Source organism: Neomonachus schauinslandi, chromosome 16 (assembly GCF_002201575.2).
Source record: "Neomonachus schauinslandi chromosome 16, ASM220157v2, whole genome shotgun sequence".
Lineage (NCBI taxonomy): Eukaryota > Metazoa > Chordata > Mammalia > Carnivora > Phocidae > Neomonachus > Neomonachus schauinslandi.
Window position 1 is genome coordinate 3,488,512 of NC_058418.1, and position 15,218 is coordinate 3,503,729.

The 15,218-nt window shown below is 55.5% G+C and overlaps 3 protein-coding genes across 7 annotated transcripts in view; 2 read left to right on the forward strand and 1 right to left on the reverse strand.

Annotated features, from left to right (window-relative positions):
- The first annotated feature begins 44 nt into the window (after window positions 1-44).
- On the forward strand, window positions 45-8,004 carry TFPT (TCF3 fusion partner). 3 transcript variants are annotated; one of them, XM_021682391.2, is made up of 6 exons: window positions 232-432; window positions 964-1,222; window positions 3,790-3,860; window positions 7,123-7,192; window positions 7,274-7,492; window positions 7,860-8,004. In XM_021682391.2, exons 1-6 carry the CDS (start codon window positions 410-412, stop codon window positions 7,977-7,979), a joined length of 762 nt encoding a protein of 253 aa, XP_021538066.1. In that variant the 5' UTR covers window positions 232-409; the 3' UTR covers window positions 7,980-8,004. The 3 variants fall into 3 exon arrangements, with proteins under 3 accessions (XP_021538064.1, XP_021538066.1, XP_021538065.1); XM_021682389.1 differs by having other exon boundaries at window positions 45-432; window positions 7,123-7,492; window positions 7,860-7,992; XM_021682390.1 differs by lacking the exon at window positions 232-432 and adding an exon at window positions 522-637 and having other exon boundaries at window positions 7,123-7,492; window positions 7,860-7,992.
- A 114-nt stretch (window positions 8,005-8,118) lies between these two features.
- Window positions 8,119-10,427, reverse strand: NDUFA3 (NADH:ubiquinone oxidoreductase subunit A3). Its single transcript, XM_021682395.1, has 4 exons — window positions 10,341-10,427; window positions 10,062-10,136; window positions 8,637-8,714; window positions 8,119-8,219 (listed from the first exon to the last, which is right to left on the reverse strand). The coding sequence occupies exons 1-4, from the start codon at window positions 10,348-10,350 to the stop codon at window positions 8,128-8,130; spliced, it is 255 nt and encodes an 84-aa protein (XP_021538070.1). The 5' UTR covers window positions 10,351-10,427; the 3' UTR covers window positions 8,119-8,127.
- A 798-nt stretch (window positions 10,428-11,225) lies between these two features.
- The window catches only part of OSCAR (osteoclast associated Ig-like receptor), a 5,379-nt gene continuing 1,386 nt past the window's right edge, over window positions 11,226-15,218 (forward strand). Inside the window, exons 1-3 of one of the 3 annotated variants that reach the window (XM_021682387.1) lie at window positions 11,226-11,319; window positions 11,978-12,010; window positions 14,151-14,492. In XM_021682387.1, coding sequence (XP_021538062.1) covers window positions 11,283-11,319; window positions 11,978-12,010; window positions 14,151-14,492 — 412 coding nt within the window. In that variant the 5' untranslated portion in view covers window positions 11,226-11,282. The remainder of the gene's footprint in view (window positions 11,320-11,977; window positions 12,011-14,150; window positions 14,493-15,218) is intronic. The other 2 variants (XM_044922009.1, XM_044922010.1) reach the window with 2 other exon arrangements.

Here is a 15,218-nt window from a genome sequence, read left to right on the forward strand (position 1 = left end):
AACAACTTTATTAGCTCCTGCCGCTATGCGCAGAAGCGGTAAGGAGGAGACGAGAGGGGACTTGCCGGCCTGCCGGCCTGCCGGCCTGCCAAGGACTAACCCTGCTAAGCGGGGAATCGCCTTAACCAGACGAGAAGGTGCAGAGACGAGAATAAAGGCGGGGGCAACTCAGACGACTGGGGAAGGAGTGAGACGAGAAAGCAAGGCCTTTAAGCCGGGCGGGACTCGGGAGGGGAGGGGGTGGGGAGCGAAGCCGGAAGCCGGGAACTACAAGTCCCGAAAGGCGTAGCGGCTAAGTCCCGGATGCCGTGGCGTGAAGCCTGATGGGACAGGTAGTTTTGCGAAGGACTTAACGTAGAGGTTTGCGAGGTTGGACGGCCTGAGACCCGCGGCGCCCGGAGCGGGAGACATGGAACTGGAGCAGAGAGAGGGGTGAGTGGCTTTGGGGAAAACTACCACTCCCAAAAGGCATTGCGGCGCATCACGTATAGCCGTCTGCACTTTTACTTGAGGGCGGGTGGGGAGTGTAGTGCAGGCAACTGCTTTCGTTCAGCGCTCTCAGGGACCAGGGTCTGTACTCGGGCATCCTGGGGGAGAAAGCTACGGGTTTGGAGTTCTGGATCTGAGAGATGACGAGGTTGGAGGCCCGGACTCCCGGGTCTGAGTGAGGCGATGGGGGCTTGAATTCCCTGGGATTCTCGGGGAACAAGTCTGGAAGTCTGGACTCCCGGGTCTGATGGAGAAGGGGCTGGGGGTCTGGACTCCCGGGTCTGAGGGAGGAGGGGCTGGGGGTCTGGACTCCTGGGTCTGAGGGAGGAGGGGCTAGGGGTCTGGACTCCTGGTCTGAGGGAGGAGGGGCTGGGGGCCTGGACTCCTGGGTCTGAGGGGCTGGACTCCCGGGTCTGATGGAGGAGGGAGCTAGGGGCCAGAGGTTCAGGGTCCCTGAACCCCCTGACCTTACAGGACCATGGCAGCTGTGGGCTTTGAAGAGTTCTCAGCGCCGCCAGGCTCGGAGTTGGCACTGCCTCCGCTGTTCGGTGGTCACATCTTGGAGAGCGAGCTGGAGACGGAAGTGGAGTTCGTGTCTGGGGGTCTGGGTGGCTCGGGGCTCCGGGAGCGAGATGAAGAAGAGGAGGCCGCCCGCGGCCAGCGGCGGCGCCAGCGCGAACTAAATCGTAGGAAGTACCAGGCGCTAGGGCGGCGCTGCCGGGAGATCGAGCAGGTAGGTGAGTGCGGATTCCCCCGTTTTGGGGCCCCCTGGCCAAAATTACCCATTTCAGGTCTCTGCCTGTCCACGTGCCAGCCTTCTTTATCTAGCTGGGTGACTCTTTCCTTCATTTATTCTCCACCTGTTATGTGTCAGGCATCGTGAGGCCTCTGCAGAGCCGTGTGCTCTATGAGCGGCCCTGACGACCCAGATCGGCTCACTGATGTTTGTAGGTGCCCCTCACGTTCCCCACTAATCAGGGTTTCAGGGCTCCCATACCCCTCACATCAGGCCCTCACGTCCTGACCACTCTGCCGCTTGGGTCTCCCTTGGATCCTTCTGCTCTCCATCCCCATGGCTCCTGCCCCAGACGCGGTTTCTCTCAGCTGCATCACTGCATCGGCTTCCTGGGTGAGGATGAGGAGCGCGCAGTTGGCAGGGACCAGATCTTGAAAGGCCGGGAACACCAGGGCGTGAAGTTTGGGTTTGGGTTTGTTGTTTAAGTGAGGGGGAGTTGTTGGAAGGTTTCAGACGGGGGAGGGACAGGGTCAGGGCTGGGTGTTTGGAAGACTGAGCTTGGTTGTATTAGTCTCCTAGGCCTGCTGTAAGCGAGGACCACGAACTGGGCGCTAAGTAACAGAAATGCCCTGTCACAGCTCTGCAGGCCGCAGGTGCAAGATCAGGCTGTCAGCAGGTGTCAGCAGGGCTGGCTCCTTCTGACGGCCGGGGGAGGGGTGGGGGTGTGGAGAAGAATCTGCGACCTGCGTCTCTCCTTGCATCGGTGGTTGCTGGTATTCGTCAGTGTTCCCCGACTGGTGGGTCTCTGCCTTCACCTTCACGTGGGGTTCTCCCTGGGTGTGCCAGTCTGTGCCCCAGTTTCCTCCTTGTATGAGGACACGGGTCCGCTCACTGACCTCGTTTCACTCGATTACCCCTGTGAAGACCCTATGTGCGAAGAAGGTCCGTTCTGAGGTACTGGGAGTTAGGACTCCGTGCCTTTTTGGGGGACACCATCCAACCCCTAACGGTGGGGGTCTGAGCTGGAGCAGGGGTCAGGAGACAGAGCAGGTGGAGAACAAGGACGGACGTTCAAGCCCTCTTTGGATGAGGAGCGCATCAGGCTGCCTGGAGCAGGACAGACGTTTGCTTTGACATGTCGGAGGGGGCCACGTGGGAAGTGGGACAGGGGGAGTGCCTGAAGCAGGTGAGCTGCGTGTATGAAAAGGTACTCCCCAGCAGCTGCTGCTCCCGGGCAGCCAGTGACAGCTACAACGTTCGCAGCACGCTGTCTGCCACGTGGTCTCACGTCCGGTACGCACACAGGTGTAGTAGACAGTAGGGAGACAAATCAGATGGGACCTACGCAAACTAGATGCTCTGCGTCTTGTACTAGGTGGCTGTTGGCTCCACCCCGTCCTACGCTCACCCCGACCTACTTCCCTCCTCAGCCACCCCCTCAGCTCTTGTCCCCTGGAGACTCCTCACGTGAATTCCACGGTAGCAGTAATATTTCATCCCTGGCATCCTGTGTTCTCAGGGCTTCCCAGTACACGGGTGGTGACATCAGGGTGACCGTGGTCATGTGGGAGCACCCACTGTGTGCCAGGCCTGCCCTGGGCTTTACACACAGGATGTGTCAGGACGCCCTGCTGCCTCTCCGCCCCCCCCCCACTCCCTGAAATGGCAGCAGAGACCCCGAGCCCCGTTTGACACGTGGATACCAGGGTCCAAAGGGACTCCATTATTTGCTCAAATAGAGCTGGTATTTGAGTTTCTGCTTATTCCACCCCATCAGGAATAGGGGGTGGTGTTATTCCTGTTTTACAAACACAAGCTCAGAGAGGTTCTAGGTGACTCGCCCAAGGTCACACAACTGAAAGGGGCAGGCTGGGGTTTGAACCCAGGTCTTTCTGACCCGGGGCAGTACCTGCTCATTCGTGACTCGGCCCACACACCTCTCTGCTGGACCTAAAGTAGCCACCGCCTGCCTAATCTCCAGCAAGTGGGCCTGCGCGGTGTCCCCCCAGCACTTGGCACGGCGGAAGTCACACGTTCAGCAAATACTGATGGAGCACCGCACCCCCTCGCCAGGTTCTGCTCAAGGCATGGGGACCCAGGCACAATCGGTGTCCTTTGGAGCTTACGGTCTGGTGGGGGAGACAGGGAGCAGCAGAAGTGGGTAGGCTAGAAGGTGGCGAGGAGTGTTACAAGGGAAGCTGAGGCAGAGGGGCGTGGCTGGGTGCACGGGGGGCACGTGGGGGGCTTGAGGAGGGAGGGGGTGTTGCAGTGTGGCGGGAGGTCGGGGTGGGCTACTGAGCAGGTAACCTCTGAGGTCAGACTTGAGGGCGGGAGCTCTGCAGGCGTGTGGGAAGGCCCCCAGGACGAGAGGAGGCCGGCTGGGTGCAGCGGATGCGAGGGAGAGGAGCAGGAGGGGCCCGAGTAGGGAAGGAGTGGTGCAGTAGGCCCGGAGGATGTGAGGCACTGTGGCTGGCTCCCTGGGGCCCCGCCGGGGCTCCAGTCACCACGCATGGAACAAGTGAGTGGAGTCCAGGTGACTTGTGCTTCCTCCTGCCTCCCTGCAGGTGAACGAGCGGGTCCTGAACAGGCTCCATCAGGTGCAAAGGATAACACGGAGACTTCAGCAGGAGCGGAGGTAACCCCTTGCATGCCCCCCTGGGCCCCGTGCCTCTGCTCCAGCTGCTGTTTCCACCACCTCTCGCGCTTCTTGCCTGCTTCCTGTCCACCCAGGCCTTGTGGGAAGGGCTGAGCAAGGGCGGGGAGGCAGGTGCGCTCCCTTTGAATGGGACGCACAGCAGAACAGAAGCTCAGGATGTAGAGTCCCACGCTTGGTTTCAAGCAGTTTTGCTGTGTGACTCTCAGCAGGCGGCTTCCCTCTCTGAGCCCATTTCCCGTCTCACGGAGGTGGCTCAAATCTTGTGGCTGCTGAGGATTGAACAGGAGCTCATGGGAGGAGCCCAGCCCGGAGCCTCCCGCCACGCGCCGTGTCCCCGTGTCTGGAATGCGCTGTGACCCGGCCAGTCCTCAGGCATGCACTCACCTGACCCACAGGATGCGCCCGCCGTCAGGCACCTCCTTGGTGTCCAGGTCCCTCACTCACCTGCTCTCACTGCCTCCTCCTGGCCATTCCTCGCTCCAGCACCCCAGGGCTTGGCCCTGGGTCCCCCCGCCCCCCCCCCCACACCTCCGCTCTCCAGCTGGTAGCCGCAGGTGGCGACTTAACCCGAGACTTCGTTAAAATTCAAACTTAACGTTGGTCACAATAAATTTTAATTCACTGGAGTGCAATAGAAAATCCCGTTCCTCGGTTGCACTGGCCTCTGTTCATGTGCTCTGCAGCCACCAGTGGAGATTTTTACCCAGACCAACTAAAAGGACGTTGAAACTTGCATTCCTCGGTGGCGCTCACCGCGTGGTAGCTCAGCACTAACCTCGGCAACTGAGCTCGAAACCAAAACGGCCTCAGAAAGTTCCTCCGTGGCTGTCACCACGTGGCAGGGGCTCCGCGACAGCGACAGGTGGCCAAAACAGGACGTTTCTGTCCTCACAGAGGGTTCTATGTCCAGAGCGTCACAGCACCGTGGTCCTTTGAATCCTGTCTGCAGCTCTTTGAACTCTGTGCCCTTTGCCAGCCGCCTGCTGGACAGTGACTTCTGGTCACGTCACACGCAGGCACAGCTGACCCTGACCTCGCCCCCTGCCCCCGGTCCGCTCCACGTCAGAGAATGAACCCTCCCAGCTGCTGCTCTCTCTTCTCATCTCCTCGCCTGATGCACCCTCAGAACAGACCCAGGACCCAGCACCCTGGGCCAAGGCACTCGGCCACTTGCCCAACGCCTGCCACGCTTGCCCTGGCCTCCCTGACCCTCCTGAGGCTCCTGCCGCAACACTCTGGGTGAACCTTTTTTCCTGGTTGTACCGTTAGCCAGGATTCTCTCTCTCAGTCAAACCAAGAGAGTTTATGAAAGGGAAGACTGGCCTTTATGGTTAAAACATTGAAAGTTCGGGAAGGGATCTGCACGTGCTAAGCTTCCCCTAACCATACAAATCAGGGTGATTGTTTTTTGAACAGTCTATCTGGAGCTCAGCCCCGTGCATCTCAGAGTGTGGCCCCTGGACCAGGAGTCTTGGTACCACCTGGGAACTTGCCAGAAATTCGGGGGGTGGCCAGGAGGTCTTCTAAAATGTAAGACATGCCACTGTGTAAAAACAGTATGGCACTTCCCCCAAGTTTAAAAACAATTACCATATGATCTAGCAACTCCATTTGTAGGTATATCCCCCGGAAGAGTGGAAAGCAGGGCCACTGACGTGCCCGCCCATGATCATAACAGTATTCATAGCAGCCCAAACGTGGAAGCATCCGAGCATCTATCTGCGGATGGATGAACAGTGTGGTCCACACGTAGGACCATCCAGTCTTAAAAAGGAAGCTACACCACGAACGGTGAAGACATTGTGCTAAGTAAGCCAGTCACAGAAGGACAAGTCCTGTGTGATTCCACTCGTGTGGGGACTTAAGTTCACAGAGACGGAGAGCACAGTGGTGGCTGCTAGGGGCAGGGGAGTGGGGAGTTGTTTAATGGGACCGTTTTACTTGGGAAGATGCAGAGAGTCCTGGAGACAGATGGTGGTGATGGTTGCACAGCAGCATGAATGTGCTTAATGCCACTGAGCTGGACACTTAAAATGGTTAAACTGGCAAGTGGCATGTTATGTGTATCTCATCACAAATTTTTAAAAATTCTTTTTTCAAAAGTAAAAAATAAATAACAAAAAATAAGACAGACCAAGTCACTTCTCTGCTCCCAACCCCACATGGGGTCCCACCAGAGTCAGAGCCAGAATTATCCTCCAACGGCCAACAGGGCCCTGTGTCAGAGGACCCGTCACACTTTGCTCTACCAAGAACACCGCACACATGCTGCTCCCACCTCAGGGCCTTTGCACTGGCTGTCCCTTCTGCCAGAAATGTTTTTCTGCCACTCCTTCACCTTCTCAATGAGGCATCCCCCACCATCTTTTGAGGTTCCAGCCCTCTTCCAGTATCATGCGTCCTCCTTCCTACTTTCCAGCTTACTCTGTTGACTTGCTGATTGTCCCCCGAGTTCAGGAGGCTCAGGGGTTTTTGTGTGGTTCCCCGATGTATCGCCAGCACTGAGAACATGTGGTGCAGAGCAGGTGCACACACTCATCTGGAAAGAGACTGCATGTAAAGCGCCCCGCCCAGGCGCTGGCTGCCAGGCAGCATTCAGAGCTAAAAGCCCCCGAGGTTCTGGGCGCCTGGGTGGCTCAGTCGGTTAAGCGACTGCCTTCGGCTCAGGTCATGATCCTGGAGTCCCGGGATCGAGTCCCGCATCGGGCTCCCTGCTCGGCAGGGAGTCTGCTTCGTCCTCTGACCCTCCCCCCTCTCTCTCATTCTCTCTCTTTCAAATAAATAAAATCTTAAAAAAAAAAAAAACAAACCCCGAGGTTCTTAGAAGCGGGGACCGGGGGAGGCAGAGAAGGTAGCACCTGCAGGAGTGCTCTGCGCCCATCTTTGTCTTGCCCTCCGGTTACGGATAAGGACACCGGCTGACACCAGGACGTACGCGGAGCACTAGGAGATGCCCCCGCTAGCGGCAGTGTCACCCTCACGGCGATGCGCCCGCTCAGCGTTGTCCTGTCCTGTCGACTGAGCAGGAAACAGGTGCAGAGAGGTCCCCTTGCCTGGCCCAGGGTCCCACCGGCTGCTCAAGTACTTGGCACCCAGGACTCAGACCTGGGAGCTCCAAATCCTCTGGGTCTACAGGTCCAGGACCACCTTGGCTTCGGAGCTGGGGCTGGGCTGTGGGGTACCCCTTCCCCCACCACCAGACGCTGAGGTTGTGCCCCTGGCGGGCTCTCTCCGGACACAGGTTCCTCATGAGGGTGCTGGACACCTACGGTGATGACTACCGCACCAGCCAGCTCGCCATCGTCCTGGAGGTGAGCACGGCCTCCCGGCGGGCTGGGGCTGGGGGGCTGGGCACTAGGACAGTCTTCCCCTGCTGCCCCTTCTCCCCCCAGGACGAGGGCAGCCAGGGCACAGATGCTCCCACCCCCGGCAACGCTGAGAACGAGCCTCCAGAGAAAGAGGGGCTGTCCCCGCCCCAAAGGACGCCCGCACCCCCCGAGCCCAGCAGCCCGACCCCGGCTGAGGGGCCCAGCGGACGCAAGAGGCGGCGAGTGCCCCGGGACGGACGCCGAGCAGGAGCTGTGCTGACCCCAGAGCTGGCCCCAGTGCAGGTGGGACCAGGGCTCCTGGGTCTGGCAACAGTGCTGTGGGGGCTGGGCTTTGCAGAGCTCGCAGGCTCAGGGCTGGGGGGCTGGGGACGGGGCTGGGGACCGCTGGAGAAAGGTGGGGCTGGAAGGGCTGGGGTGGGTAGGGAAGGAGAAAAAGCCGGAAAAAGCCAGGTGAGGGCTTGGGTGGAAAAGGAGAGAGACTTGGAGGAGGCTGGGGGAGAAGGTTGGAGCAGAGGGGGGAGGGAGGGTCAGGGACCATGGGGGAAGGGAAGGCGGGAGTGTTGGGGTTTTCACCCGGGTGCACAGAGGAAGCTGAGGAGCCAGAACTGAGGCCAGTGGGCTGCTCACGCCTGTTCCTTCTCTCCCCCAGATTAAAGTCGAGGAAGACTTTGGCTTCGAAGCAGATGAGGCCCTGGACTCCAGCTGGGTTTCTCGGGGGCCAGACAGACTGCTGCCCTACCCCACCCTAGCCAGCCCCCCCTTTGACTGACCCCCACCCCCAATAAACTGACCCCCAGAAACGCCTTGGCTACTCTCTACTGTTTCCACCTCTGATCACACACAAGCTCAGGTTCTGGGGCTGCTTTTCACATTTTATTGGCTCAGGGGAGGGGCCTCCTCCATGTCACCGGGGGTGCTCACAAGTTCTTCAGCCACTCCAAGCTTGGGCCCTGGGGGTCCTGGGGGTGGCTGGGCACGTCAGGCATGTTCCCATCATCTCGGAGGGGCACTGTGGGGCAGGAGGGTGGGCCACTGAGACCAGCAGATCTTGGGAGGCCCATAAAGGCTAGTCTGTCAGTTCATATTCAAAGAGGAAGGGGGACCCCAGGGGAGAGGTGAGAGAGGGGACACAGAGAGAAGCAGGGAGATAGAGACCTAGAGGCACGGAACAGCAGACACAGAATGACAAAAATCCAGAAAGGAATACAAATCTGGAACGACAACAGAAACTCAAAAGTGCAAAAACAGGAAAGGAGTTTCAGGGCACACGGATTAGATCTCAGAAGAAGAAAAAAAGTCCAGCCCACGCTGCAGATTCTCAGACTCCTGCAGAGGAAAGACCTGCCCATGACCATTCCTCCCCCAGCACAGGGAGGTTACCCCACCCCCACTCCTGCTTGGGGCCAGCCCTCGAGCTCCCACTCACCTGGATAGTTGTAGGGCGTGGCCTGGTTGATCATGGTGGCGTATTTGGTGAAGGGGCTGAGGGTGGGCAGAATTAGAGCTGTGGAGAGATGGGTGAGGCCCGTGGGAAGGTGGCTTTCAGGCGGGGGTGGGAGGGGAAGGCAGAAGAAGCTGAACTTCAGCAAACTATGAGTCAAATACATGGGAGGAGGGGAGCAGGGAGGTCCTGCCCCTCCAGGAGACCCCCTTGGCATTCCGGGATCCCCATTTATCAGCAGAAAGAGAGGGGTGGGAGCCAGCAATTCAAGGAAACATGGGACCTAGAGGGCAGAGAGGAGGGAAGACATGGGGGTGGTCATGGAGTGAGTACATGAGTGTAGAGGTGGTCAGGGAGCACAGGGTGGTGGGCGAGCGCAGTGTCTTGGGAATCTTCCAGAGGAATAACGAACTGTTACAAACCGAGGAAAGGGGGGTGGGGGGGGGGGGGTGGAAAAGGGATTACTTCCCCGGAAATTACGGGGGCCCCGGGGGGGGGGAGCCGGGGGGGGGGGGGGCAGGGGTAGGGGGTAAAAGCAATGTTCTAGGCCAGCACTGTCCGATAGAAAGACATGAGCCACGTATTTGGTTTTACACTTCTAACAGCCACATTAAAAATAAAGTTAAAAGATACAAATGAATTTCTAAAATTATTTAACCTGGTGTATTGGATGTGTGTATTTCCACATATAATCAACACAAAAGAAGCGGAGATATTTTATAGACTTGTCATACTCTCTGCAACCCGGTGTGTACTTTGCATTAGAGCGAAAAGTGTACCAGCTCAATTCAGGCGAGCTCCGTTTCAGGCGCTCAGCGGCCAGTGCGGCCCGTGGCTGCCCTAAGGGACAACTGCTCTAGAACCTCACCGCGGCGTGTGGCCTACAGACCAGCGGTACCGACAAGATCTGGGGACCCGGGAGATCTGCCCCATCCCAGACCTATACAATGACAGTCGCATCTTAACGAGACCGCCCGCACATTAAAGTGGGAGCAGCCCTGTTCTAGAACAGGGGCCGTCAATAGAACCCCTGGGGGATTTTCACAGGATAGGATTCCGCAGCCCACCTCCACCCCACTCAGCTCCACACTGCACGTGCGGGGTGGCGGGCGGCCGAGGGTAAAAAGTGGGTAGGATTCGGACATTTTTGTCGCTCAGGTGTTTTTAATGCACAGCCTGCCTGGGCTGAGGATCTCTCCTCTGGGGGATCGTGCACCTCCTGGGTAGGTGTGTACGGGGTGGGGAGAAGGGGGCTCGTGAAGGGGTCAAAATATCGGGGATGGGGTGGGCAAGGGGCCGTCGCGGGGGTGCCGACACACGAGGGGACCACAGAACGTTGAGGGGTACTGGAACGCTCGTGGGGAGCGACGGGACCTTGGGGGAGGGTGGGGGTGATGCACGCTCACGCACCGAGGCCCCCGATGGTGAAGGACGCGACCAACACCGGCTCCTTGGCCCAGGCATCCTTGAGGAAGGTGGCGAGTCCTGGGGGGGCGGGTGAGGAGGGTCACTCCTGCAGGGGACGCCCCCGGTGACCTCTAACCCTCTCGCGCCGCCCCCGCCCCGGAGGAGCCCTCTCGCGACCTCGGCGTCCCCCTCCGGCCCGGAGCCCTCCGCCTCCACGGAGGCTCCGCGGTGCCCCAGCCCCAGCACCGCCGGACCCCGCGCGCCCTTATCGCCCTCACTTACTCCCGGCCATCTTGGTCGCGGCGGAGGCGGTGGCTGCGGCAAGCACGCGAAGCACTCTGGGAGTTGTGGTCCCCGCGCCGGAGTCCCGGCTCTCTGAGTCTGCGCGTGCGCCCTGGCACGGCACTCCGGTCCAGGGCGGGGACGAGGACGCGGAGCGCTCTGGGAGTTGTGGTCCCCGCGCGCGAGCCTCAGCCGTCTGAGTCCGCGCGTGCGTACTGGCGCAGAACAGCTGTCTTAAAGCGGCCGCGAAAACGCAGAATTAAGTGCAAACCGGTCTCTTCGCCTAGGAGCCAAAGCCTGAGGCGTACTCCCCGTCTTCCAGCTGCGACCCATCCAAGGCGCAATGCAACAGTCCTCGTGTTAGAGTTTGCTCATGAAAACCCGTTTTACAGATGGAGAAACGGAGGCCGGGAGAGGACAAATGACAGCTATCATTTGAGATCGCAGCTCAAAATCCGTTCTTCCTGGAAGTTTTAACTCTCGTCCCGGAAGGGTTAGGTGTCTTCTGTGGATTCTCTCAATGCCATATGTGACCTCTAGGGTAGCTCACTTTTTTTTTTTTTTTTTTTCTACTCACCGGGTGGGCCTCTGTCTTTACATCAGACTAGGAGCTGCTCTAGGGCAGTAATGGGGTCTGAGTCCTCTCTGTGCCCCCAGAATAGCGCAGCACAGGGTCTGGTACATAATAGGTGCCAGTTTTTAAGTCTTTTTTTTTTTTTTTTTAAGTTTAATTGGTGAACGCAACTGGTTATGACTGCCCCTTCTCCCAGGTTTTTCCACAGCACCATGGGGCTGTGACACGGTAACCCAGAGGCCCCCACTTCCCTCCGCCCTTCCTTAAACAGAGCTCTGGCTCTGACTTTCTGACATTGCATTTCCTGAGAAGTGAGAGGGCAGCTGAGCCCTGGCTCCCGCTTCTGCTCCAGCCAAGATCTGCCCACCATGGCTCTGGTGCTGATCCTCCAGCTGCTGACCCTCTGTGAGCCACCCCACCCCCTTCTCCCTGGGTCCCAGGCTGGTTGGGGTGCAGAGACAGGCTCTGGGGACCTGGACACCCTGAGTAGGGAGGTGCCGGATGGTCAGGCAGCACTAGCTGAGGGTTCAGAATTCTAGACCAGAATAAGGGGACAGGACTTAGATCCTTGGGTCCTAACACAGAAGGACACATGGGTCCTGAATTCCTGTTCCTGGACAAGGAGAGAGTGGGGGCAGGATTCTCTGGGTCTTGAGGCAGGAGGGTGCGAAGGACCTGAACTCCTGGGGATAGCAAGTGTAGAGTCCTAGATTCTGATGTAGGAAGAGGATGAAGCCAGAACACCTGGGTCTCTGGGAAAGGAGGGAGCTGGGGACCCAGACTCCTGACCCCCGGGGAGGAGACATTGTGGGCTCAAATTATTGTCTCCTGGAAAAGGTGGAGTCCAAGGGTCTGATCACTGGGTGTAGAGGAAAGAGGGGGCTGGGGCCAGACTTGTGAAGTAGGTGGGGATTAAGAGCCCCGAGTTATGGCTACTGAGAGAGGACATATGGGTAAGATTCCTGTTTCTCAGAGGAAGGATTTAGATGTCTGAGTTTGCAGTGAGGTAGGACTGGGAGAAGCCTAGGACTTTGAAGAGACTTAGCTCCTCCACCTTCTACAGGGCCTCTGTGTCATGCAGACCTCACTTCAACTGGTGAGTAATATCTCCCATCCATTCACCTGTAAACTGCTGACAACCCATTTCCAACTATTCAGATTTTATTTTGGTGCTCAAACTCATCCCAGATTTCCATATTTCCCTCCCTCTCCTCCCTTTTTCCATCTTTTCCGTCCCTCCCTCCTTCCTTTCTTTCCTTCATATCTTACTCCCTTTAGTGACCAGTGTAGGTGAGTAGTGAAGACCATGAACTTTGGAGCTAAAGAGACCTAAGCTGGAACCCCACTCTCACCATATTATTCATTTACAACTTTGAACAAAACGCTGCTTGCTACTCAGTTTCCTTCTCTGTGAAATGAGCTGTTGTGAGGATTTAATAAAATCATCCCTGGCTGGCTCAGTTGGTAGAGCATGCAACTCTTGATCTTGGGGTTGTGAGTTTGAGCTCCATGTTGGGTATAGAGATTACTTTAAAAAATAAAAGTATTTTTTTTTAATCACATATGTAAAACCCTTGACTCAAAGCTTGGCATAGTGCAGGGCTCAAGAAATAGGACCTCAGGCAATGCTAAATTAACTCCCCCATTTGGAAGCCCATTTCCACAAGAGTAGGATCCTCCACCCTGAGATAGCCTTGAGTTTCTTTCCAGGTTTTCCAGTTGGTGAGATCTCTTTCTCTCAAACCTCCCTCATGATACTACAACTTCAAATAAGAATCGCCCGGAAAACCACTGATACGATACCTTAGCTATCAATTTATTTTAAATTATTATTTTTTAAATGATAAAGCTAACATATATTCATGGTTTAAAAAATGATTCCCAAAGGACATATAACCTCCCTCTTCCCCTTCCTCATCTTCCTTAAATAAGCTCTGAATCCTTACAAAAAGTTTCCATGCATTCAGACACATACATGTATTTATATACTTCTTTGTTGTCTTGCCAAGGCAAAATTGATATTTCATGACTCACACTGTTCTGCATCTTACATTTTTTCACTTTACAATCTCTCTTGGAGGTGTTTCCGTATTATTATAACGAACTCTACATTTTTTTAACTGCTATTTAACATTTTCCATTGTATGGTTGGATTCTAGTTTGTTGGCCCTCTTGATATATATTTAGGTTGTTTCCAGTGTCCTCTCCCAGCCCCACCCTAATCAATGCTTCAGTGAGTACTCCAACGTGAGCTTTTTGTGCCCACATATGTACAGTTGTCTAGGGTGAAACAGTGGAATTATTAGGGCATGCCCTTTGTGTATTTTGATAGAAAGGGATGAACTGCCTTCTCAAAAGGTGCACTCAAGTGTACCTAACTACCTGTTTCACCATATCTTCACCCAAACAGAATATAAACCATTGTTTAATTTTTGACAACCTGATAGGCAAAAAAATCTTACTGTTGTTTTAATTTTTTTTTTTAATGATTACCAGTAACATTAAGCAACTTACCCCCTCCCCATGTGTTTTCATCCATTGGACTTCCTCTTCTGTGCACTACCTGGTTCATATGTCTTGTCCAGTTTTCAACTGGGCTGGGTTTAGGATTTCTTTCTATACTCTTCATCTATGGGATTAATGAATAAGTCCTTTCTGCCAGTGCTATAGCTTTTTTTCTAGCTCCGTCTGTCTATTCTCATACACAGCTTTAAAATTTTGCAGTCATCAAATTAGTTAACCTTGTCTCTTCTGAATTTTTTGTTTTATTTTTTAAGATAGCTTTCTCTTCCCAAGACAAATATACTTTCCTATATTTTCTTCTAATACTTTTACAGTAAAACAAAACAAAATAAAACAATGTAGGTCTTTAATTAACCTGGAATTGGTTTTGGGGCATTTGGTCTGGAATTTGGTCTGAGGTAGGGATACCACTTTTTTTTTTTTTTTACCCAAATCAATAGCAAGTTTTGGCAACCACTGAAATATGTTGACTTTGTTACAAATAACCTGAAGAGCAATTTACAAGTACAGATTTCTGGGACCCAATCCCTTGACATTACGTTTAAAAACCATGGAGTAAAGTTCAGGAGTTGCCCTGCTACTCTAATTTGCAGCTAGTCTTGACAATCTTTGACTGGGGTCCAGCATCTCCCCTATTTTACAAGCAGGAAACTAAGGATGAGAAAGAGGCAGGGGTTGCCCCAGCTGATTCTCTCCCCACCCCATCTCCTCAGGCTCCCAGGAATCCCAGGGCCCCAGTAGCCCTGTTTTTTCAGTCCCGCCAGCCTTATACCCCAAGCCATGGCTGGGGGCTCAGCCTGCTGCAATTGTAACCCCTGGGGTCAACGTGACCTTGAGGTGCCAGGCACCTCAACCTGCCTGGCGGTTTGCACTCTTCAAGTCTGGAGAGATCACCCCTGTGCTGTACCGGGATGTGTCCATGGAGCTGGCAGAGTTCTTCCTGGAGGAGGTGACCCCAGCCCAGGGAGGCTGTTACCACTGCTGCTACCGGAATCCAGGCTGGAATCTGGGTGTCTGGTCCCACCCCAGTGATACGTTGGAACTGCTGGTGACAGGTGAGGTCCTGGGGCGGGGGGAAAAAGAAGGGACTTTGGGGTGTGATGAGGGAGGGAGAAGGAGGGACAGAGAAATACAGGGAGAGAGATACTGAAAGAGACATACAGAGACAGGCTTGTACAATGACCCAGAGCAAAAAGAGCTACGTGGGGAGAGAAAGAGAACCAGAGAAACAGGTGATTCTTAACCAGGGACGATTGTGCCCCCCCAGGTGAACTTTCTGGTAATATCTGGGGACATTTTTGGTTGTCACTACTACCAAAGATGCTGCAAACATCCAACAATGCACAGGACAGCCCTCATCCTCACCCCATACAACAAAGAATTATCCAGATTTATACAAAATGTCACCAGTGAAGTTAGGAAACCTTGGGAGAAACCTAGAAACACCAGAAGAAACAATTCCGGAGACGCTGCCTCCGAGATCCAGGGTAGTGAAACGCACAGGACGGGGAGATCAAAACAGGGACACGGAGAGAGAATTTTAGTGAGGCTCAGGCCAAGAGAGAAAAGGGGACAACCAGGGAGAGAGAGGCAGAGACACAGAGAAAGGTGCACTTGGGGGCGAAGACACAGGGGGAGCCAGGGACAAGGATGCAAAGGGCACAGAGACCGACACGGAGGCAGAGAAACTGTGGGGGACACTGGCAAAGATAGAGAGAGACAGCGGGGGGAGAGAAGTTCAGAGAGAAGTAGAGGCTGGGGGGCCAGTGGACCGGGGAGAG

What these genes read in the sequence shown, in the direction of transcription:
- NDUFA3 (XM_021682395.1), bottom strand. An exon ending in CTTCACCATCGGGGGCCTCG is followed by an intron (nt 8,715 to 10,061) that starts GTGCGTGAGCGT and finishes ATCTCTCCACAG; the next exon opens with CTCTAATTCTGCCCACCCTC. An exon ending in CACGCCCTACAACTATCCAG is followed by an intron (nt 8,220 to 8,636) that starts GTGAGTGGGAGC and finishes CCTGCCCCACAG; the next exon opens with TGCCCCTCCGAGATGATGGG.
- TFPT (XM_021682389.1), top strand. Translation starts at nt 410, where the DNA reads ATGGAACTGGAGCAGAGAGAGGG. An exon ending in GCTGCCGGGAGATCGAGCAG is followed by an intron (nt 1,223 to 3,789) that starts GTAGGTGAGTGC and finishes GCCTCCCTGCAG; the next exon opens with GTGAACGAGCGGGTCCTGAA. An exon ending in AGACTTCAGCAGGAGCGGAG is followed by an intron (nt 3,861 to 7,122) that starts GTAACCCCTTGC and finishes CTCCGGACACAG; the next exon opens with GTTCCTCATGAGGGTGCTGG.